The sequence below is a fragment of the Lynx canadensis genome, chromosome C1 (assembly GCF_007474595.2).
Source record: "Lynx canadensis isolate LIC74 chromosome C1, mLynCan4.pri.v2, whole genome shotgun sequence".
Lineage (NCBI taxonomy): Eukaryota > Metazoa > Chordata > Mammalia > Carnivora > Felidae > Lynx > Lynx canadensis.
The window spans coordinates 217628749-217652591 of NC_044310.1; the positions used below are offsets into that span (position 1 = coordinate 217628749).

Below are 23843 nucleotides of genomic sequence, written 5' to 3' on the forward strand. Positions count from 1 at the left end.
GAAAGGAAAGAAGCGTGAGGGGGGCGGACAAGAGGCTTACGGCTCAACAACTGGTGTTACACACATGCAACTTACATCCATGGAGTCACCTCTGTTGCCCTTGGGACCCTGTGGAACGAGAAGGAGAGGGTGAGAAGCACCACAGATGCGCGGGACCAGCAACGTGACAGAAACACGGCTGAGGGAGCAAAGGTGGGTCTGGGCTGCCCTTGACCATTTTCAGGCTCTCCCTGTAAATCTGACTTTACTGCTCAAGGAACAAAAGAGAGGGGAAAACTTTGAGGACAGAAGTGTTTCCCCTGCAAAATAAAAAGCTCCACACCCTGAAAACCTGGAAGGTTGTGACAAATCAAAGGGATCACACATCTGGGCTCGAGTCTAAACATGACTTCTCCTGAGAGTAGAGCTTTCTTTCCACCTGCGATCTTAGTATCTCCTGTTCACAGAAGGGACAGCGACGCGTCACTTAGCTAAGCCTCAGCTCCAGATCTAAAGCACACTGGCTGGATACCACCCCAGAGGAGGTCCAAGGACAGACCCATGGCTGCTCTCAGGGTCTTATCACAATACACAGCCGCCCTGACAGCCAAGCAGTTGTCTCCTGGGCCAGTCAGGTGCGTTTCCACAAGACTACAGACTGCCTTAACTTTCTCCGTTAAATGCTTCACTTTCTTAAAGGCAGAAATCAGCTGACTTAGCCTTTACCCAAGTCTGACCAGCCTAATCCCTCCACCTTTCCTTATACGAGTGATTGTCCATCATTCTTTGAACCTCATGAAATTTAACGTAGGGAGACAATATAGGGAGAAATGCAAGTAAGGAAACGAAGATATTCATAATGAAGAAATGCAAGGGAAAAGCTGCAGAAGGTCGCCCTCTTGGCCCCAGGTGGCCCAGCACTCGTGGGTTTTAAACCATAAATCAGAAGCTGTCTTGGGGATTTTATAGACCACAGGAAATAGTTCACAAACCGACGTCTGACATAAATTATACTATTTCTACAAGATGCAACCAAGAGGTATTAGAACTTGTCTTCTCTCTCTCTCTCTCTCTCTTTTTTTTTTTTTTTGTCCTGGACACAAACCTCAAACCTACCCCAGGAAATTATAAAGGCAAATTACAATATACCCTAGACCACAAGGTTCCACAAGAAACTTCTTTGGAACGTTTCTGGTTAGTCTCAAATTCAAAAGCTCTTTTCTCCATTGTGACATCAAAAGAAAAGTGGTTTATAAAAAAAAAAAATCAACGACAACAAAAATGCAGCACGTCTTTTCTGGGAGGCTGTAGGAAGTTTACAAAGGGACACATGTAAAGCTTCCAGCCCATGGCTGGACTGGAACTGGGTGGGTGGGTACTTACAGATGGTCCTGGGTAGCCAGGGTCCCCCTTCTGCCCAATTGCCCCTGGAGGTCCTGAATTTCCCTAGAAAAGGCAGAACAAACAGTGAGATGCTTGCCCAAGAACGATTAAGAAGACTATCCATGGAGGGGCGCCTGGCGGGCTCAGTTAAACGCCTGACTTCGGCTCAGGTCACGATCTTACAGTTCGTCAGTTCAAGCCCCGCATCGGGCTCTGTGCTGACAGCTCAGAGCCCGGAGCCCGCTTCGGATTCTGTCTCCCTCCTTCTCTGCCCCTCCCCCCCTTCTCTTTCTCTCTCTCTTTCAAAAATAAAATAAACGTCAAAAAATTTTTAAATAAAAATTAAAAAAAAAAAAAGACGATCCACGGATGTGCAAGAATGCAATAAACGGCAATCAGTGAGACCAGCGCTCGGTGCAGATAACCAATCCAACGTGGTAAAACCACCTGGAAAAGTAAATGATGCAGTTTGTCTCCACTGAGCAAATTAACAGGATCATATGACGATTTTAACTATATTTCAAGCTAAAAATAACCGTTTCCCACATCGAGACGGCGACATGCTAATTCAGGACTCGGTGCAATCTTAAGAGGATGAGTAAACATCCACTGAAGACAGTCATTTGGAGCCAAAAGCAGCTTCAGGAAGAGGACTGTTATGCCTTGGAGGCGGGGAGCGCGGGGTCTGGTGATCCTTGAGATGTGTTAGCAGAAGGGCTCCCGGGGCCTCCCCGTAAGGGCAGCACGGCTGAAGAAGGCAGTGCAGACAACCACAAGGGGTCCTGAGGATGCTGGCCTGGGGCCTAGGACTCCTTTCCTTGTACCCCACATGCCACCAGCCAGGTTGCCGGGGAAGAAGGAGGATGTTCACCACACGTGTTCTCATGCCCCACCTGCAGCCAGGTGAGGGCAGACTCACCCTTCGGCCCCTGATGCCTTTGGGTCCTGGTCCTCCATCCGTCCCGGGCTCGCCAGGGGCACCCTGCAAAGAGAGCCAGGAAGAGGCACATTAAGTTCTGAAACGGAGGGTCCAGCGGAGGGCCCCCGGGCATCTGGACCACACTCCCCAGGGCAGCCCAATGGCTAACTCTGGTTTACATTCCACTGGGTTACTAGTACGTCTGTGTCCTCCACAGATGCAGCCTTAGTTTACCGCCCCCATGATGACGATGTCATACAGATCAGAGCACGTCAAGTTTACAAAGTGTGTGATTGCCATGTCATGATCCAACCCTCGCGAGGCCCAAGGCAAGTACGCTGTCCACTGTCACCTCCACTTAACGGGTGAGGGAGTATCTCAGAGAGGGCGGGGCCTTCGTAAGCGGCTGACCCCACACTAACACCACAATATTCCGATTTTCAGCCCATGAACATGCCAGACGCAGCCCCCCAAAATGGTGACGTTTCACCACCAGGGGAATATTTATTTACCTTTGGACCAGGGTATCCAGGGAATCCTCTTTCTCCCTGTAAGAGACAAATAAATAACTCAGTTTTGGGTCCTAATTTACCTGCATCTAAAAGAAATTATTCTTGAGCAGAAACAAATACATCCACGGAGTCACCAAGACAAAAAAAAAAACTCATGATATCCCAAGAAAATTTTGAGAAATACTTCTCTAAAGACACAAGACACCAGAAGCTCAGGAATCCTCAGCAGATACGCACTTTTCTGCCTTTGCGTCCTTCACCGCCAACCCCATCTCTGCCATCATCGCCCTGGGGGTGGAAAGGGAGCATTACTGCAGGCCGCCATGCTGGGCACCCCACAACCACTCTGTCTAGAGCCCGGAGCACAGGGTCGTTGGGTCCCTGAAGGGTTCCCAGATCAAGGAAGTGTTCCTGCTCCCACCCCATCCTCCAGGTGTAAACCAGATAGCCGTCTGCAAGTAAGTGGGCTTCATGGACTCCTTCGGGAAAATGGTGCCGCTGTGCCACCAATAAAAAGAACATCTGACAGCCACCGGGAAAGACAGCACTTGGGTGTGGAATCAAAGGCCCGCGGAATCTCTGAGACTCTTAGAGCAGAAAGGACTCCCAAAAGTCACCTTGCCAAAGTGCATCCTTGACTCTTTGATTCTAGCAGGAACGCAGGACTCAGTCTCTCACGCCCTCCTGAGTCTCCTGCGCTCAGACCTTCTCTCCTCTCCCCCCGTGGCTCCCCCCCCCCTCCTTCCAGGTCATGCCACTGGACTGCCTTCTTTCCAAACACCCCCCCCCATGCTCTCCAATCTGTCCCATCACACCCTCGCAGGAGACTTTCAGAACTGCACTCCATTGACTATTTCAAAAGAATCAGAACAATATGTGTGAAATACATACACTGATATCTCTAAAACATATGCAGAACATGCTATTTAGTTAATTTAAAGTTTTAAGCAAACATCAACAGCTAAAGAGCCATTGCCCCCAAATTTATGGACACACCATCAAGAGATTTCCTTCTGGTCTGAACAGATTTTAAAGCCTAATTTTTCCCCCTCTGCTTCTGAAACTGAAAGTAACAGAAACGGATCCTTCAAACTTCAGTTTTCTGCAGAGAGGTTACATACACACACACAAAAAAAATATTTTAAAGTTTGGGATTATAAATCAGATCAACCGGGTTCTCAAAACTTTCTTAAAACAGTCTATAGATTTCTTTGCCCTGTACAGAAGTGTGTATTAAAAAAGTATCGTGGGGCGCCTGGGTGGCGCAGTCGGTTAAGCGTCCGACTTCAGCCAGGTCACGATCTCGCGGTCCGTGAGTTCGAGCCCCGCGTCGGGCTCTGGGCTGATGGCTCGGAGCCTGGAGCCTGTTTCCGATTCTGTGTCTCTCTCTCGGCCCCTCCCCCGTTCATGCTCTGTCTCTCTCTGTCCCAAAAATAAATAAACGTTGAAAAAAAAAAAATTTTTTTTCAAGGGGGCACCTTGGGGTGCCTGGGTGGCGCAGTCGGTTAAGCGGCCGACTTCGGCTCAGGTCACGATCTCGCGGTCAGTGAGTTCGAGCCCCGCATCGGGCTCTGGGCTGACGGCTCAGAGCCTGGAGCCTGTTTCCGATTCTGTGTCTCCCTCTCTCTCTGCCCCTCCCCCGTTCATGCTCTGTCTCTCTCTGTCCCAAAAATAAATAAACGTTGAAAAAAAATTAAAAAAAAAATGAAAAAGTATCGTTCGTGAGCAGTCAGATTGTCTTTAGGTAATATTTTAAAAAATGAGTTATCAAGGTAATAACTTCTATTCCTAGGATGTCTCATCCAAAGGAAACAGTTTCAATCTGCATTGAGACCTGATCAGATATGATTCCATTTTAACCAAAGGACATTTATTTCTCTGCAGAAAAACTCCATCTAGTCATGGTCACAAACCATTTGCAGGACGATGATGAAGGTGGTTCAAGCTTCAGTGAGTCCCCACATTCACTTACCAGGAAAAACACAAGAAAAAAATGTCTTTCCCCACTCTTCCCCGATGTAACGAAACTTATTTGGAAATTGATTTGCTATTTATAAGCAGTCAGTCTCACTGCATTCGGTCATATCCCCAAGGACACAAGGGGCAACTATCCAGTTACCTGTTTAGGACCAACCCAATCTGCAACGAGAAAGGCTAGCCCAGAGAAAGGCCCCATCTCCCCCTGCCTCGCACCTTCCAGCAAAGGATTGGCCACAGCACATCCTGATCTTACCGTCTCCCCTCGGGGGCCCCGGCTTCCGACACCTCCCTTTGGTCCCGGCTCTCCAGGCTCGCCCTACACGCGAGAAACAAGGCTGAGACAGCTGTGGGGCTGAGACCATTTAAAACATGATTCCAAGCAATTTCTGTTCTGCGTGATGCCGGCGGTAAGGTAAAGTCAGCGGGTGTTGACTACGCCAGGGGAACCCCCCACCACCACCAAGAGACCGAGAGACAACCGTGGATTCACACGAACACATTTCCTTTACTGAGAAAAGGCTGCCCTTTGAGGCCCGTTCTGATAAATTGTGTTTTTTCTTAAGGCTTATGGAAAGGCGGTTCTCAGACAGTCTTCGTATGACAAGCTGCTGTTATCCAAAAGAGTCGGGGAGCTGGGCCTCTTGGATTAGCTAAATATGGCCAGCAGAGCTCCGTGCTTGCGGCGCCAGTGTTTAAAGAATGTGCGTTCAATGCAACACTGGGGCTGTGCTAAGTGCCTCCCATCCGCTCTGATGACTCCAAGGAGGCCAAACTCCCGTCACATACACAGGCACGAACAGATCAGGGAATCCACCAGCTGCTGGCAGGTTCTGGCCACAAGAAAGCCAACCCGCTGAGTCTAGCCCGTGAGTTCCCTTCAGGTGGGACAGGACAGGGATCCCACTGGCCAAGCCGGGCTGGCAGCTGGGGAGGCAGGATGCAGACTAAGCAGGTGAGCACACGGACAGATGAGGGGAAGGCCACAGAGGGTATGGCTGGGCCCTGACCTCAGGAAATGAGCTCTACTTTGGTTAAGACAAACCTTTCTTCCCAGGGGACCGACTCTGCCACGTTCTCCAGGAGCACCCGCAGTCCCTCCGCTTCCCTGGAGCAGGGAGAGGAGCATGTCAATGAAATATTCACCCTCCAGCCAGAGGCCCTGCACTCGGCCCCCACCCTGCAGCACTCAGTGCCAAGTGCGGTGCCGGAGACCCAAATGCACACGGACACGGCTTGTGCAAATCTAACACATCCGTGTGACCGCTCGGAACCAGCCTCCACAAACCAACCCGTGTTGCAGTTAGTATCCCGAACCCCTGACTAGAAGAGAAGAACCCAGATTTTGTGGGACTTTGTTTCCTCTCCCTTTTCACACCTCCACAGTGACACCTGATTATACAGGTGCAGAATCCTGTACACGTATCCCCTGAGGGAGTAAGTAAATAATGAAGAAACATAGCTCTTAAAACGGGGTGCAGCCTCCAGAGCCCAGAAATGACCCACACGAACGTGCAAAAAACAGGTGGTAGGAGCTCTTTGTCATTGGTGACTATTAGAAGAGTTTCACCTCACCCCCACTCCACCTTAGACTCTTAACTAATGAGAGCTTAAATAATGTTGACTAAAACCCACAAAAGCTTTGAAAATAGGTATTTATCAGACGGCGAACCGGGAAAGGAATGTCTAAGCCAACAAGGGATCTCACAAAGTCCCTACTTGGTTGCAACACCTTTTTGTCCATTTCTGTAGCAACAAGCCAGCTCTTTGCCACTTTTCGGTTATTACTGTTTTCTGTAACACATGACAGGGTGGCTCCCTGAACAGCATGTCAGACAGGACAGACACCAAGTGTGCAGTGCTGGGGACCCGGGCCCCACACAGCTAACTCATTTCTGCTCATGGTCACCGAGCCCCGAGATGCATGTCCATGCCTGTGGTCGTTCAAGTTTAAGGAGCAGCTTCAGTGTTGAACCTGAGGGTGGGGAATGCCTTATACCAAATACCGAACCACAAGGCAAACTCCAGGGGCCACATATGAAGCAATTTGGCATAAGCCGAGAATTGGGGCAGATTTAGAGTTTACAAAGGTCCAGCCTCAGGCTTTGGAAGTGCAGGATGGCCTCACCACCCAGCTGGCCAATGTTTGGAAGGAGCAGCACTGGGATTCAGAAGCTCCTGGAGCACCAAGAGAAAGGGTCTCTTACTTCCTCAGGCAAACTGGCCAGTCGCCGTGAGGACCCAGGTTGACCCGGGGTCTGTGCTGGCAGGGGGGAGGCGAAGGGAGAAGTCTGCCTGCAATAACACCATCCGCAGGACCTCAGCCTGTGCGGGCCGTGCTCCCGCTTAGCTAAAGACAGGGGTGGGATCAAGCGGACTTACCCGAGACCCAGAAATGCCTTGTTCACCGATCAGGCCTGGGGGACCCGTGGGACCAGGTGGACCCTGAAGAAGCAAAAGGCCAATATAAGTGCTGCGTTGAGGTGGCGTTCCATGAGGAACGTCGGGGTGACACCTGCACTTTGCACAGAGCCCAGAGCCTCGCTCCCACCGGCCAAAAAGACCGCTAGAGACCATGCTTCTGTCTCAGCTGTTAACAGCAGCTCCAACCCGGGACACTAAGGGGGAGGTTAGCTTAAGAAAAATACAAGGAGCCCGGAGGGCTCAGTCGGTTAAGCATCTGACTCTTGATTTTAGCTCAGGTCATGCTCTCAGGATTTGTGAGTTTGAGCCCCAAATCAGGCCAGAGACAGAAAGGAAATCAGTGGTTTCCAGGAGCTGCAGGAGAGGATACGGGAATGACTGCCTAAGGGCTCGGGGGCTCCTCTGGGGATGATGAAAATGTTTTCAAACTATGTAGAGCTAATGGCTGTACCACACTGTGAATGTATTATGTGCCACTGAACTCTTCAGTAGTTAATTCTGGGTTCGATTATATAAAACTGGCTGTCACCTCATTCAAATTGAAAACCATCTGGGGACTCCTGGGGAGCTCGGTCGGTTGAGCATCTGACTCTTGATTTCAGCTCAGGCCACGATCTCACGCTTCGTGAGTTCAAGCCCTGGGTCAGGCTCCGTGCTGACAGCGTGGAGTCTGTTTGGGATTCTATCTCTCGCCCGCTCCCTCTGCCCCTCCCCTGCTTGTGCTGTCTCTGTCTCTCTCAAAACAAATAAACATTTAAAAATAAACACACGGAACAATTTAAAAACACATACTGGAGCACCTGGGCAAACATCACAAGGCGCACGGCCGCGCTGGGAGTACTGACCTGTCCACCTCGGGTGCCCTGCTCTCCCACGGAGCCCGGCTGGCCCGGGCCGCCCTTGTTGCCCTTGGAAACAAAAGAAGATGAAGGGGGCGGGGGTCAGAGTGGTTGAGGCCAGTGTCAGCTGTGTATTCGACAGTCACGTCTGGACAAAGGGGGTAGGGGAGCAGCCCCACAGGGGAGTGGAGGCCGCCAGGGCAGTGGCCCCAGGATGAGACATTCAGCACGTACAGCCAGTGCCATTCTGCACGCTTACGATGGTTCCCCACACCTGCCTCACCTCTGCTCAGGATGGTTGTGAAATCAGGATTTTTGAATCCAAACCTGCCTTGCACAGCTGGGCAGACAGACACAGTAAGACGCAGAGACCGGCCGACGAGTGGGTCAGCGGGCGCGTTAGGGACGAGGGACGCCCGGACGCCCCCTGCTCCATTCCTCCCCTCAGTCTCTGCCCCTGGTCCCCACAGCCACGAGGTTTCACAAGTCGTTTGAAGAGGCTAAATGCACGGAGTCGGTACAGAAGGTGGTGGCCGGTGTTTGAGGCCCACGCCTTGAAGGCAGAGGGACAAAGCTTTTGGCTCCCAGGCTGATTGCATTCTTGCCCTTTGAGAGCACGTGGTGAGTCATGGTGTGATGGCAGAAGAAAGGCACCAAATTAGAGACTTACCTTAGCTCCCGCTGGTCCCCTTCGGCCAAAGCCGCCCTGTGGAGGAGTCACACAAACTGAGAGGGAGCCTGGGGACGGAGCCCGGGGCTTTCTGCAACATGAGTCGCCACGAGCCAGACAATGTGCCTGGCCGGCCCTGAGCAGACTCAAGAGAGACACCCTTCCACCTGCCCTCCTCTCCGCCAAGTTTTGCTTCCACGCTGCCCTGTTAGCCACCCAAATGGGAGTTTTCAGAGTTACTTCCAACCTGCCAAGCAAAATAATGACTCCTTCTGGCTGCACGATCCCAGCCAATTTCAAAAAAGGATGTAAAAATGGTAATGTCAACCTGTCTGTTTTTCAACCATTTTCCTAACTGCAGGCAGAAGTAATGAAATACGTCAATTATAATGGAAGGGAGTCCCAAACTCTCCAAACGCTCCTGGCCAAATATAACACACACTCAGCTAAGTAAAGCATCGGGAGTGCACATACGTGAACCTAAAAAGCCCAACCGTACTTAGTCTGGGCTCATGACTTGGCAGCATCTTTCTCGATGTTCCAGAGGTGACCCTTCATTCAAATAAATGTGGGCCCATCGCATAAGCAATGCTTTCATTCCGATTCTGTGATGGCTTCTTCTCCATCGGAAAGGTTTGGGACGGGAATGCATGAAGGTCCTGGGTGTATCTTTGTGAGGCGAAGGGTTAGTGTTCTGGACACTGTAAGGCACCAGCTCTGTCATGGGGCTTGGCCCATCTGTGGCATCAACCAAAGAAAGACATTCTCTACTCCCAACGGGCCAGCCCAGAGACCTTCTGGGGTGACTGTTTTAACATTATTCACGGTGGTGGAAACTTCTTTAACAGAAGGCCTTGGCCTCCTTCTACGGATGACACGTGGACAAGTGGAGAAGGAGACGGGCCAGGCGGCTCCTTCAGAGTAACAATGTGCCTGGCCTCCCCCAAAGGGCACAACTAGGAGTACGACCAGAGGCTAAGTGCTCAGTGACGCAGTGCTCAGGCCAGAGGCAGCCTCACACAGTGTGGCTGTGTGAGACGTGAGGTGGCCCGGTGGGAAGGACACGTTTCACCTTGGCCTGAGCCGGGCACAGCGAGGTCCTAAGGGAAGGAACCGGAGGCCCCCGGCCAGGCCTCACCCTAGCGCAAGGGAAGAAGAGCGTGGACAAGAGCCCTTGACTCCATCAAGGGTGAACCGAGGTCTCCACCTTGCGCGCAGAAATAAAACAAACTGCAGGCAGGACTCTATTTTAAGTCACTTCGTGAAAACAAGATTTGGTTCCATCACACGCTGAGTGGGTGGCTCATTATAACAGCGGGGTCTTTCCTCATTGGTCAGTTTGCAGTTCGCTCGCAGTAACACTCAGAACTTCTAAGATGGCGTTTTCAAATTTTGTTTTCCTCTGAATTCTAAAGGCACAGTTTTAAAACTTACGCCCCTAGCATACCATGTAATCACGGGTGAGAGTCATCCCTTCCAAAAGCCCCCATCTCAGGGCACAGCCCCCTGAGGGTCCAGCCACTGATGGATCCCTCACCGCGTGGCTGGTGCTGGGGAAACGGCGGAGGTACCATTTTTGGCTGCCCAGACCCAGCCTGCTGCCGCTCTGCTCTCTCAGCTTGTGAGCACAGCCATCCTGACTGCCCCTGACGCCTTACAAACTTCCAGACCACTCCTCCCCCGTGCAGGGACCCTCTTCCCCCTCTGGAGCCACGCTCTGTGTTCCCCGGGGCCCTGGGAGCTGCCAAGGGTTTCCCAAGGGTCGTGCACATAGCTTTGGTCTTAGCAGCTCTTCGAGGGGACTCAGAGATTAGGGACGCAATGAGCTCTCCTGCAACAGACATTCGCGAAATGTCTCGAAAAGGCAACCGCCTGATGGGATTCACTAGAAAACACAATCTGGTGTCGTCGCTTGAATCACAGCCGCACCAACAAACAATGACTAAACCCACAAGCATACAACCCATCAGCCTTCTTGCCCCTCACTCCCTCACTCCCTCCTGAGTTTGTGCTTCTGTTTGGATTTTTTAAATATTTAGCGGGACAGAGCCTAGCCACATGTTTGAAATCCCCCTCAAAGCCCCCAAGTAAAAAGTTGCTGAGTAACGCTGCCCCAGATCGTGTTGGTGATTCAGGAGGCACTTGCTAGGACTCCCCACAAAGCCCCCTGAGCCCCAAGAGGCACTCACGTCCTTCCCGGTTTCTCCAGGCCTTCCAGATACCCCGTCTCTCCCAGGGAGACCCTGACATGGAGAAAAAATCAGCATAAGACTCTCATCCAACTCTGGCATATTGTGCCAGAGACCACGGGAAAGGGGGTTGCTTGTACACACGGCAGAGGCCGGGGGATGCTTGGTGGGACCCCTTAGACGGGGGTCATGCCGTCTGCACAAGCCTGAGAAGCGCTTTCCGTAAATACCTAAGGGGCATAAATTCTGCAGAAAAGGAGCCCCTCTGGGTAGCAGGTGGACACTGCCTTCCCAGGCACACGGTCCACACCCGACCTCGTGTGCCCATAGCCGTGAAGACCACTTCTGTGGCCCCTGTGGCTGGGGGTGAGCCCTCGGCAAAGGGGGTCCGGGGATGCAGAGCACCGTACCATGGGGCCGATGTCTCCGGTTTCTCCTTTGGGCCCTCTCTGCTGACTGTCCCGTCCTGAGTCACCCTGCAGACAACACAGGTCAGGGACATGAGCCACGTGTGCAAGAAAAAGGCACTTCAAATTCACCTTAGGTAAACAGAAGAGTCTGCCACCCTTCTCAGTCTATGGCTCTACAAAACCTATAGGCCAACCCCCTCCCGAGCCAGCCTCCCTCCTCCTGGGCCAGCTTCCCTCCTCCTGGGCCAGCCTCCCTCCTCCTGGGCCAGCTTCCCTCCTCCCTACCGCCCCCCTTCCCCCCCCCCCCCGCCCCGCCAGCCTCCCTTCCTCCTCCCAGGCCAGCCTCCCTCCTCCTGGGCCAGCCTGCCTCCTCCTGGGCCAGCCTCCCTCCTCCTGGGCCAGCTTCCCTCCTCCCCACCAGGTCAGCTTCCCTCCTCCCCACCCGGCCAGCCTCCCTCCTCCAGGCCAGAACAAGGCAAGAGGGATGGTGAGGCACTATTCTCCCTGTTGAGGAAGGACCGCTGCCCACTGCCCAGGGCTGAGAGTGGTTTGGGACCCCACGATCAGGCTGTCAGAGTGAGATGGGTGGGCTATGGGGGATGTGGCCAAGGCGTGGCCCCTCAGGGTCCTACAATTTTGTCACCTCTGATACTTTTCTGAGCACCTGACCCCGCTAGATTAAAGCGCCTTGAGACCACCTTTGAGGGAAATTCCTGAGGCCTTCGTATGACAGGCCTTGCAAACATTATCTTTGCAGCTAGAGAGCAAACGTGTCTCCAAAACTGTAGGAGGAGGACAAGCCATGTACATTATCAACACATTCTAAAGCAATTTCAAAACTCTGGTTAAAAGCTCTTCCTCCCAACTCACTTCCCAACGACCCCCCTCTCCAGACTTGGGTCCCAAACTGTCCGTGAGAAAGCTCCCTTACCGGGTCACCTCGAATTCCAACGTCTCCCCTCTCCCCTTTGTCCCCTTTGGGTCCTTTGTCACCCTAAATAAAAAATACCAGCAGAGACAAAAATTAGATAATGTTTCAAATTTGTATCTCCCCCTTAAAAATCACGTTCTTCAGTTTATAAATCTTAAAAAGAAGAGTATCTCCCGTTTACTCGTTTACATGAAGGTAAATCTACTTCCAAATATTTCCAATTTGTTCAGGTAATCCCAAATCTTTACTAGGACCTACTCTGGACCAGGCACCAGGGATTTATTTAAACAGAACACAGTCAGTCCCTGCCCTAGGAGATATACTCTTCAGACTAAAAGATACGATGTAATTGTCACAACGGACAGAGGACACAGGAGACACCACAGAAGCACCCCCAGAGGACATCAGGGAAGGCCGCCTGGAGGGAGCAGTCTTTACATACAAGAATAAAAAAAATTTTTCTTAGGTGAGAAGTTTTTAGTTTTTCCATAGCAGAAACACTATGGAAACATACTTACCCTTCTGCCGGGACTCCCTTTCTCTCCAGGAGAACCGGGCAATCCTTTGTCCCCCTGTCAAAGACAACAAGAAAACGTCACTCCTGGCACAATTTCCACCGTAGACTGAAGCATGAGTCACAGGGATGCTCGGGACCGGACACGGTTGGGACTTAAGAGTATGAAATTGCTTACATCTTCGCCGTTGAGACCATCCAGCCCGATTTCTCCTAATTCACCCTGCACGGGAACAAGACACACGGTGAGGGGAGAAAGCCATCCGGTAAAGGAAAAATGACCAAAACGGGGAACGCTTTGAATTTCAAAATCGAGGGGCGCCTAGGTGGCTCAGTCGGTTGAGTGTCCGACTTCGGCTCAGGTCATGATCTCACGGTTCGTGGGTTCAAGCCCCGCATCAGGCTCTGTGCTGACAGCTCAGAGCCTGGAGCTTGCTTCGGGTTCTGTGTCTCCCTCTCTCTCTGCTCCTAACCCATTCGCTCTTGCTCTCTCTCAAAATTAAATAAACATCACCAAAAAAATTTGAAGATAAATAAATAAATTTCAAAAACGAAAACCAGCGTAGGTACCTTCTCTCCTGGGAATCCGCGAGAGCCCTGGAAGGGAGAGGAAAGGGGAAACATTAGCTCCTCCCTGAAGGCCAAAGAGAAGAGGCTAGAACAGCAGGGGGTGGAGGGAGGGGCCCACCCCACCTGAAAGCCCTGAGTCTGAAATTCAGTGCCGGGGATTCATCTGTCTGCCTTGTCCCCTCTCCATCCCGTGGGGGATCCTGAGGCTAATTGCCCTGGCCCTGAGCAGGTGGCCTTCTTGGCTCCTTGGTCAGGAGGGGTGGGTCCTGAAAGCCAGGGACCCGGCTACAAGACCCCTTTGTGACTTTGCCACATGCTGGCCCTTTCCCTTCAGCACCTGCTTTCAAACCTCAGCAAACAGAGGAGAAAGCACATTCAAGTGTTCCACACAAGGAATTTTCCAGCACGAGCCACCCTCTTGCTTCCTCCCACCCCGCCTGGACACCACCCTGGCTCCTCTGGGGGGCCCCGGGGGCTGGAGCCGCTGCCCCCCGCCCCCGGCCCGTGTTCTCTGTCCTTGTGACTCCTTCCTGGCTGCTCTACACGCCGTAGAAAATGCCTCCTTCATGGGGGGTGGGAGGGAGGGGAGGGTGGGTGATGGGCATCGAGGAGGGCACCTGCCGGGAGGAGCACTGGGTGTTGTATGGAAACCAACTTGACAATAAATTTCATATTTAAAAAAAATACAAAAAAAAATACAAAGACACATAAAGTAAAAAAGAAAAAGAAAACGCTTCCTTCATTCCCAGGCTCCCTTCCCGGCGCAGCCGGTGCCGCGGACCCGCCAGACTGCGCCCTCCCGCCACGATGCGAGGCCACTGCACATGGACGACACAAAGGCCCCGGGGGCCTTCCTCCCCACCAGGCATCTGGGGAAACTGCCTCACTTCTGCACGCGCCACTGAAAGCCTCTGCCTGCGGGGCCCTGGTGCTGCGGTCCCCACGCTCAGGCAGGGCTCAGCACACGGTACCTTTATTCCTCTCTGCCCGGGGCAGCCCTGGAAACCTTGAGTGCCGTTCACGCCGGGAGGGCCCCGTTCACCCTGCGGGAGAAACGAAGGCAGTCACAAGGTGGAGCTCCGGGCCACCACGCCTCCTCTGAGTGCGCAGCCCCGGGAGGGTGTGGCCTAGAAAGCGCATTTCGCTGGGCTGGCGGGGATGCTGTTCCATCCCGGTGGGGCCTCCAGCATTCCTGCACCCCCCGGCCCGGGCCTGGCCTTGAACCTGCAGTTCCTGCCCCTGGAGGGACCAGGGAGGGTCTGCAGCTCAAAAGGGTGCCAGGGTGAGCAGGTCACTGGGTCCTGGGTGTGCGTGAGTGTCGGGTGCCCACAGAATCCCGGGCCTGACAGTTCCTCTGCATGGTCCCTTGTTCCCGGCTCTCCAGTGGGTCCGGGGGCCAGCCTGACACCCAGCACTGCCAGCTGGGACCCTGTGACCTCACTCCCCATGGACCCTGTATCCCCGTCCCAGGGCTGGGCTTCTTTCTAGTGTCTCAAAGCCTCTCGGACCACATCTGTCCCAGGCACTGCTTCTCAAACCCCCAACCGGACCCCCTGGCTACTGATGACCCAAGTCAGCAAACCTCCCTTAAAGGGCATGACCCCGACGACCACCCTGGCTGGGTTTCCCGGGCGCCCCTGCTCCGGCTCACTCCCCTCTCTGCTTGGATGTCTGGGTCTGCTGGGTATGTACGCCACACTCGGTGGCCCCCAGTCTCAGAAGCCATTAAGTCTCTCCCTCTGAAATAAGACCAGCAAAGTCCCTGCACTTCATGTCCACATCTGTCCTGTTGGGGACGTCACACTGTTCTCCACAGTGTAGAAATCTGAGTGGAGTTGCTAAGGAGGTTAGAAACTGATGTTATCCCAGTAGGAAAGTCATTGGAAATGGAACAGATTATGAGCCCCACAATTCAACCCCAATGAGTGAGGAACAAGGAGGCGATAAAAGCTTAAAGAACAAGCCATCTTGTACTTACGGGTCCGCCCTCGTCACCAGGATAACCTCGGTAGCCATCTTCCCCGGGAATACCCTAGAACAGAGTAAGTTCATGCTTCAGTTAAAGCTCATAGTTTTATTTGTTCTCCAAGTATCGCCCTGCCCCCCTTTCTTGGTAGAGCGATGCCACCATGTAGCACGGCTTTAGGTGTCCCCTTGAATTGGGGTTTCTTCTTATTGTTACAGCATAATTTATCAGAATCTTTAAGGCTCGTCTCCACCAAGAAATCCTGCCAGTTTCCTGTAACTTAGAAACACCTACTAAGAATCCCTGCTGACCATCCACAATGAGGATGCCAGTCAGTGATGCCCACTAATCTTAACATTATTTTTTTAAGTTTACCTGCATTTATCTTAAAAGAGGGAGAGAGCAGAGGAGGGGCAGAGAGAGAGGGAGAGAGAGAATTCCAAGCAGGCTCCGCATTGTCAGTGCAGAGCCCGATGCAGGGCTCGATCTCAAGAATCGTGAGATCAAGAGTCGGACGATTAATCAACCGACTGAGCCACCCAGGGGCCCCTGATTTTAACATTATTTTATAAAATGATAAACAGACCCCCTCACCCCAAGGAAAGAGAAAAGGCAGCAGGCATTCAGCACCCCTCAGGCCTCATGTTGCACCCCTTCGGACTCTCCTGAAATCTAGTCCCAGACGTCAGAGAAGGGCAAAGCCAGCCTACCTTTGGCCCGATGCTGCCAATGGGCCCACGGTCTCCCCTTTGCCCGGAGCATTTGCAGGGAACTCCACAGCAAGCTTTCTCAGCAATGTTGTCCTACCAAAAGGAAAAGAAAGTTCAAGTCTGAACAAATGCCTAGGAAAAAAAAAAAAAGCATAAATACGCCGTGAAGGTCAAAATCGATGTACGTGGATTTCACGGTGAGAGATGATCTTCTTCCCGCAGAGCATTTCCTCCAAGACTGCTCAGCAGTCAGGGTGGCAGAGGGAAGCCACCAACGTAGGAGCACGGACAGCAACCAAAGTAACACAGACCATACTCACGGTGTCACCGCAGGCTCGGCCTTATTTCTAAAAGTTTCCAACATACGTATCCAAATTTCAAATGTTAAGCATAACTTACATATTTTTAAAACCCCGAAGAGCAAGACCTAACAAATAAATTGCATACGGCCGGGACAGAATGCGGTTCCACAATGGAGATCCGTACACCCTTCCTCAGGACCATGGTCAGAGCACAGACTGGCTCCAGCCGGGAGGAGACCTTGGGAACAGCCGCGGTGTGGGGCCGACACACAAGTGGTCCCCGCCTCTTGGCCACCAGCACCGCCACTCTGGGCCACCAGTGCGGCCACACTCATCACACACCCTCGACGTTCCCTTCCCATCCTAACCCCTGACCTTATTGGGAAAGCGCATGCCCAACCAACATTTCCATCTGCTAAACTCGTGGTGCTCAAACACCTTTCTCACAGCGAGCTTCCTAGAGTTTTCATTTCCTCCATGGCCTGGATGCATCAACTAACGCAACCTCCTTCCACCCAATAAAAAAATAAAACCCCAATTCCAGCCCTAGGAAGAATGCAGGAGGGAAGAAGGAACAGTCAGTTTATCCTCCAGCTCACTGTTGCCACCAGAAAGCAATCTCCGAGTTGACCACTCAGCCCCACGTCCCCCAAAAAGCCCACCCACTCCCGGCCCCAGGGCTAGCACCTCCAGCCGAGAGAGGCTGAACCTCAGCATTAGGATGCCTCATGAGGGCACCTTTATTTGCTCCAAAGGAAATTAGGAGAGAAAACAAGGGAGGTGCCTCTCTGCCCAGAAACAGTCTTTCTTTTCCTGCATCGTCTTATTTTCACATGTAACTTTTGGATGCTGAGGACAGTTTCCTGTTTGGGGACAGTCACTCTGATGTCTTGCCTTCCCAGCCATCTTATGAACGGAAAGGTTCTCACGAAAGGGAGCAGAGGAAACTGTCAGGTAACACCACCAGCATGCCTAGAGACCCATTTTCCAGCTCGCTGCTTTCCCAGCTCTTGGACACCTCCGTGTTCTGGACTCACGCCTGGGATGGCCACAAGACAGGTCCCAAGTGAATTAAATAAACCGAAATACCCACCCAAAAGGCCCCTCTGCCATTCACCTCGCAAACAAACAAACAAACAAACAAAAATGCCTTCGTGATCTTAAATGACAGAAAAAATTGGTGTCTTGACCGCTTTGTGTGTAGAGACACAAAAACTCACGAGCTGCTCCGCCAGTTCATAATCGAGGTCCAGCAGGTTAAGCCTCAGGGGCCTGTTGTACATGAAACCTCGCCCGAACTCCAACTGCATCAGCTGCTCCAAGTTGGCTACACGTTCAAGGCCCACCAGGATCAGAGCTTGGACACCTGCAGGGGGAGGCACATTCAGTGCGGCTCAGCTGGGCATTCCAGAACCACCATGGCTTTTCCCTCCTAACTTTTTTTTTAAAAGAAAAACTTCAGGGGTGCCTGGGTGGCTCAGTTGGTGAAGCGTCCAACTTCGGCTCAGGTCATGATCTCACGGTTCGTGAGTTCAAGCCCCGCGTCGGGCTCTGTGCTGACAACTCAGAGCCTGGAACCTGCTTCGGATTCTGTGTCTCCCTCTCTCTGCCACTCCCCTGCTCATGCTCACTCGCACTCTCTCGCTCTCTCGCTCTCTCTCAAAGATAAACATTAAAAAACTCCTTAAAGAAAACTTCAGTATAAAATGTGACCTTTACCTAAAACATGCTGAATCAAACCAGTTAGCTTCTCTGAAGAGTTAAAATACTGGAACTTTGGAATTCTCTAGCAATTGTTCAAGGAATGTCAGTAACTAAACTGATCAGCAGAAATACAGGAAGTGACACCATGAAACGCATTCATACGTAGATTCTCCAACTCTGACAAAACTCAGGTGTGCTTCGGGGACAGTTGCCACACCACACCCCCAACACCAGATAGTAGCAATCTCGTCCTCTTGGCTCAGGAAAAGCCAGTAATAAAGAGAACACTCTTAGGATAAGTTATGCTTTTTGTGAGCCTCTGGTGTTGGCATTCACTCTGTGATAATCAGTGCGACCAGATTCCAAACCAAATAAACAGATATTACATCTGATACTAGGCATCCTTGTCTGTCTAGTTACCTTAAATCTGGAAGATGTGGTTTCATTGTTTATTTTAGAGCAAAGTGCATTTTCTGCTTTAAGTTGTAATGTTTTCAAGCGGTAATCACGAAGTCATGTTCTTTTGCAAAAGCATCATGCTTTCAAGACGTTCTACCACCCGAATGAGTCTGAGAGCCTGAGGGTCCTGGGTCAGGATTTGGTGAGGAAGCCGACTGTGGCACGAGGGGAACCGCGGTAGCCCCAGGGAGGCCACAGAGGGCCAGGCTGCGAGGAGGAGTCCCCCGGTCCCCCAGAGGACTCCGGCAGCGTGGTGTCCCTGCCTCACCCAGGCCAACTTCTCCTGTTTGGAAAGCCCACGACCCACCTTCTTGTCGGAGATCCTCAGACGCCCTTTGTAAATCAGCCAGATCTCCATCCACCCCATCAGTAAAATGAATGACCACCTAAAAGTAAAAGAGGTGTCAAACCCCAGCCAAAATTACAAAGAAATGACCTCCCGGGGGTTGGGGAGATAGGCCCATTCAAACCCTCCATCCACAGTTGAGGAGACTGGGGCCAACGTTGAGAAACAATCACCCCCACTCATGGTTCTTTAATACCATGCACTAAAGGAGGGATAAGCGAAGTGGGTATATGGTGGTGTTTGATTTACTAAAAAAAAAAATTACAATAAAAATAAAAACAGTATTCATCTCATTTTCCTATGTACGTGATGTAGTTTCTAGAAATGTGTGTGTGTGTGTGTGTGTGTGCGTGCGTGCGTGCACGCTACGGGCTGAACCATGTCCCTCCAAAAGTCGTATGTCGAAGCCCTAAACTTCAGTCCCTCAGAATATGACTGTATTTGGTGATAGAGCTTTTAAAGCGTCATTAAATTCAGTGAGGCCACTGGGACCATGTGGTCTCTAATCCGATGTGACTGGTCTCCTTCTAAGAGAGATTGGGACACAGACACACACAGAGGGAAGCCCGAATGGAGACAGAAGGAGAAGGTGGCCATCCGCAAGCCAAGGAGAGAGGCCTCCAAAGAAACCAACCCAGCAGAGACTGATCTCAGACTTCCAGCCTCCAGGACTGGGAGAATACATTTCTGTTGTTTAAGCCACCCATTCTGTAGTAATATGTCTTGTCAGCTCTAGAAGACTACTGCTGTGTGTGTGTGTGTGTGTGTGTGTGTGTGTGTGCGTATTCACACTATATATGTATGTATCTGTATGTAGGTACACATACACGCAGAGAGAATGAGAGAAGAGAGCGTGATGTACTCAACGGGTAGGACAATAATCAAACAGGAATTAATCGTAAATTCAGCTCAATCAAGCTTAATTACTGATTTGCAGGATTTTTTTAGAGCATAAGTAAAACGATTGAAACGGGACAGATATCACATTTAGGACTTTTATGACCAGTTGACGATAAAGCACTTTTACGTTCAGGCACCACCAACCCCATCACGCATGAAAAGCGCTTCTAGAAGAACACTTGGGGGTTAAGGGGCTTCTGGACACGGAGGTGCTCCTCCTGACCAGTACCAGTCCAGAAACTGCATGGGAACCTGGAACAAGGGGGGAGCCCACGCTCACCTTTACATTGTCTGCCGAGGACTGTCTGAACTTGTTCTGATAGACTTTCAGCGTGTCCGCAGTGAGGACGTAGGGGTGCTGGCTGCGCATGTTCTGGAACTTCTCAAACAGCTCCGGCTGGTACTCGGCAAAGTCAAAGGCCTCCACGGGGCCCGAGGGCGTGTTGGCCACCACCGACACGCGCACAGTGGGCATCTGGCCGCCGGTGCAGCTGATTCTTTGCATCTGGCTGATTCTATTCAAGATGGTGTCCACCTTGGACTCAAGGCCCTTCTGGGTCACAAATACGTTCTGATCCCTTGACCCATCAAACCCCAGAATCACATCCAGATTACAGACTGCAAAAAGGAAAGGAGGCAGTGAGCTCTAAGTCGAGGCGGCCGAGATGGGTCCAATACACAGGCACAGCCCCGGGACGTGGACCGGGCATCACGCTCGAGGGCAAAATGAGATCCTCTAGGTATGAGCTTTGAGAAGCCATTCAGTCTGCCTCTCTCTCAGGGAACACCAGTGCTGACTCTTAGGAACTGAAAGCGTAGGCCACTTTAAAGTGTTTGCTTTTCTGGAGTGTTCATCACTTTTGGCCTGCTCTACAGCAGGTGTTTACATCCATCTCAAGATTGTGCTTTAAATGAAATGCACTTGAGGCTCAAATACTCTGAACTCAGATAGTTGATCTAAGGAGCCTATAAACAGAAACAGGGATCGGTAAGTCTGAGTAATTTGGGGAACTCAAGAATAGAGGGGGGAAATACATCTTATAAGATCAGGAAAATACAGACTTCCACTCTTACCCTGAAAGATAAGATATCCTTATCGATAACAGGGGCTAAGTGGTTACCAGGAGCCAACCCACACCGTTGGGTAAGCAGAATGCCTGAAGCAGCCAAAGGCTCAAGGAATCCACAGGCCAGCAGCGGGCATCTAAATATCTAAACTAGGTCCAGGGGCACCTGAGTGGCTCAGTCGGCTAAGTGTCCGACTTAAGCTCAGGTCACGATGCCATAGTTCCTGGGTTCAAGCCCCACACTGCTTTCCATGCTTATAGTGCAGAGCCTGCTTGGGATTCTCTCTCTCCCTCTCAACAGATGCTCCACATTGGCACGACAGGATGAAAATGTACCTAAAGGGGATTGGTTACCTTTGGAAACATCGGTCACACCCGGACATAAGGTTTCATGCATCGCATCATGCAGAGTTTCCAAAACTTGCTCGCTCAGCTCAGACAGCTCCTGGACGTTCCCCACACGGAACGCCGTGGCGCTGTTGGATGCGATCTTCCCAATCTCCTCTGAGTCGATGTTCTTCACGCCCACGGCAAACACTTTGACACCTCTCTGGGTGAGAGCCAGGCTGGCTTCCTGGGCATCCTCCACCGACTTCCCGCCCGTGATCACAAATGCTATCTGAGGGACCCTCTGATCCAGGCGGCTGCCCGCCTCCGGCACGAAATGATTCAGCCGCAGGTGCTGGAGGCCCACCTTGGTGTTTGCGTGTCTCCCCCCTTTGTAGACCACTTTGTTGATAGCGTCGATAATCTGCTGCTTGGTGGTAAAGTCCCTCAGGAAGAACTCATCGGTGGGGTCAGAGTTGTACTGGACCAGCCCCACTTGGATGGAGTCGCCCCCCTCATACAGTGTGTCCACAATTTCAGACACGAAACGGAGCACTTCCTGGAAACTGTCCCTCCTGAAATTGATGGAGCCGTCCAACAGGAACACAACGTCTGCTTTCTTTTTCTCTAAAAGCGGTTAAAATGGAAATGAGAAATTTGGTTTCCATATCCAGAACAAATACACAAAGTGTAAACTAACTGGAAAAAGGCATTCTTATAACTCGTTCACAGCAGACACCTTTGTTTTATTCCATGCCTCTACAGGGCCCAAATTCACAGCCACCATCATGCTCAAAACAAGAAGATAAATGATAAGTCATCTGAACAAAAAGCTAGGAGGCAGGAGGACTCAGGGAAACTGAGAACTGAGTCCTGGTTATCCCATGCAAAAGGGCATTACGGCAGATTCAACGGCCCATGAACTCAGATGTTTTAGGAAATGCCGCTAAACATGATCCTTCTGGTCAGAAATAAACAATGGTGTCTGACGGGTGTTGGGAGAGGTATGCTAGAGGCAGAACGAAAAAGGGCTGGGAGAAATAGACTGGAAATAGGAAGTAGACCCTATACACCTTTGGAGGGCTGCCTGCCAGCATGCTACGAGCTCCATAGAAGCCCGCCAAAAATGAAAGGCATTTGATGGTAATTTCCTAATTATAATCAAACAATGAAGACTGGAGTAAAAGAGGGGTATGGATTGGCCAACCTCAAAGATGCTGTCCTATTCTGAGAGCCAGTGAATCTGTGGTTAGTCCTCAATGCACCTCCATAGAACCTTTCAGCGGGGCTACAACTAGCCTCATAGAAGCCTCACGGAAGAATTAGTGACCCTATGCTTTCTGGGTTATGTTTCCTTCTACAGTTTCAACTAAGTCATTTTTCCAGGATTTAGTTTCTAATACTATATGCAGCAACGACCATAACAGAAGAAAACTATTAAAATACATGCTAATTGCATTTTTTTTTTTCAATTAAAAAATAACAGATGTCACATTCTGTGGTTATGTGTCCCAGAGGTCATACCTGGCCGTGAGGGAGACGGTATGTCCACTCCTGGAGGTGCAGGTGTGATCCCGGAAGGTCCAAAAGAGTTCATGATTTTTTCTTCTATGTTGGGGAGGTCTCTGAATTCTCGCACCGTGAAGACCAGTCTGGGGTCATTGGTGATGGTCTGCAGCTCTGTTCTGTCAACATTTCGGTCTCCTACCCCTAAACTCACAATCCCTGAGGAGCTAATCACCTGTGAAAACCTGGAAATATCATCCTGGGATTTTCCACCCAGAAACAGAACCAGGTGTTGGGGTACACCATCTTCTATCCGGCTCCCAGCAGACTTGACAAAGAGATTTCTTGCCACAAATTCCAGAGCTTTGCCAGTATTCAGCGGGGACCCCCCTTTGAACCTCAGGCGACGTATTGCATCAAGCACAGGGGCCTGGGATCTGTGGGTCTTCAGGTAGAATTCTGGGAAGACCTCATTGCTGAACTGTACAACCCCAATCCTCACTTTGTTGGGGCCAATGTTGAGTCTGCGAACAATTCTGCTAACAAAGTCCCGAATATGCGCGATGCCATCTGGCCTGACGTTGTCAGAGCTATCAATTAGGAAGACAATGTCTGCAGCATCACTCTCAACATCTGTGGATAGAAGGAAAGGAAGAGGAAAACTCAGTATGTGACTGGTGTTTCTTTGGCTTTGTTTCTGCTTTTGTTTCTGAACTCGGAACTATCTTGCACTATCTTGCACAGTGTTAACTAGCATTAAAGTTACAAGCTAACGCACACGTGTTTATCTCTTGAGCTTTTTAAAATTAATCATTAAGGGGCACCTGGGTGGCTCAGTCAGTTAGGCATCCGACTTCACCTCGGGTCATGATCTCACAGTTCGATTCATGAGTTCAAGCCCCACATCGGGCTCTGTGCTGACAGTTTGGAACCCGGAACCTGCTTTGGTTTCTGTGTCTCCCTCTCTCTCTGCCCCTCCCCTGCTTGCTCTCTCTCTCTCTCTCTCTCTCTCTCTCTCAAAAATAAATAAACATTAAATTTTTTTAACTCCTCATTAAAAATTGAGCTTTTTTCACCAAAACAATTTCCACTTCTTAAAATCTTCTTAGTTCTCCAAAAGTTTCTAAGTTTACTCTATTTTAATTATGGCTTTGAAGTCTGGGTTACAACCAGTTTTAAAAATGTAAACAGCATTTAGCAACTGGATTACCAGAATCTACAAAATCATGAGCTGTTACT

At 51.0% G+C, this 23843-nt stretch overlaps 1 protein-coding gene across 5 annotated transcripts in view; it reads right to left on the reverse strand.

The window, feature by feature from the left end:
• COL6A3 (collagen type VI alpha 3 chain) overlaps positions 1 to 23843 on the reverse strand; it is an 80705-nt gene that overhangs the window by 20309 nt on the left and 36553 nt on the right. For all 5 annotated transcript variants that reach the window (XM_030325799.2, XM_030325800.2, XM_030325802.2 and 2 more), the window contains 24 exons: positions 22623 to 23237; positions 21126 to 21725; positions 19985 to 20322; positions 18766 to 18844; positions 17516 to 17661; positions 15994 to 16086; positions 15296 to 15349; positions 14289 to 14360; positions 13318 to 13344; positions 12926 to 12970; positions 12752 to 12805; positions 12234 to 12296; positions 11303 to 11368; positions 10893 to 10946; positions 8704 to 8739; positions 8040 to 8102; positions 7153 to 7215; positions 5816 to 5878; positions 5027 to 5089; positions 3031 to 3081; positions 2794 to 2829; positions 2282 to 2344; positions 1363 to 1425; positions 76 to 108 (listed from right to left, as the gene is read on the reverse strand). In XM_030325799.2, coding sequence (XP_030181659.1) covers positions 76 to 108; positions 1363 to 1425; positions 2282 to 2344; positions 2794 to 2829; positions 3031 to 3081; positions 5027 to 5089; positions 5816 to 5878; positions 7153 to 7215; positions 8040 to 8102; positions 8704 to 8739; positions 10893 to 10946; positions 11303 to 11368; positions 12234 to 12296; positions 12752 to 12805; positions 12926 to 12970; positions 13318 to 13344; positions 14289 to 14360; positions 15296 to 15349; positions 15994 to 16086; positions 17516 to 17661; positions 18766 to 18844; positions 19985 to 20322; positions 21126 to 21725; positions 22623 to 23237 — 2840 coding nt within the window. The remainder of the gene's footprint in view (positions 1 to 75; positions 109 to 1362; positions 1426 to 2281; positions 2345 to 2793; positions 2830 to 3030; positions 3082 to 5026; positions 5090 to 5815; positions 5879 to 7152; positions 7216 to 8039; positions 8103 to 8703; positions 8740 to 10892; positions 10947 to 11302; positions 11369 to 12233; positions 12297 to 12751; positions 12806 to 12925; positions 12971 to 13317; positions 13345 to 14288; positions 14361 to 15295; positions 15350 to 15993; positions 16087 to 17515; positions 17662 to 18765; positions 18845 to 19984; positions 20323 to 21125; positions 21726 to 22622; positions 23238 to 23843) is intronic.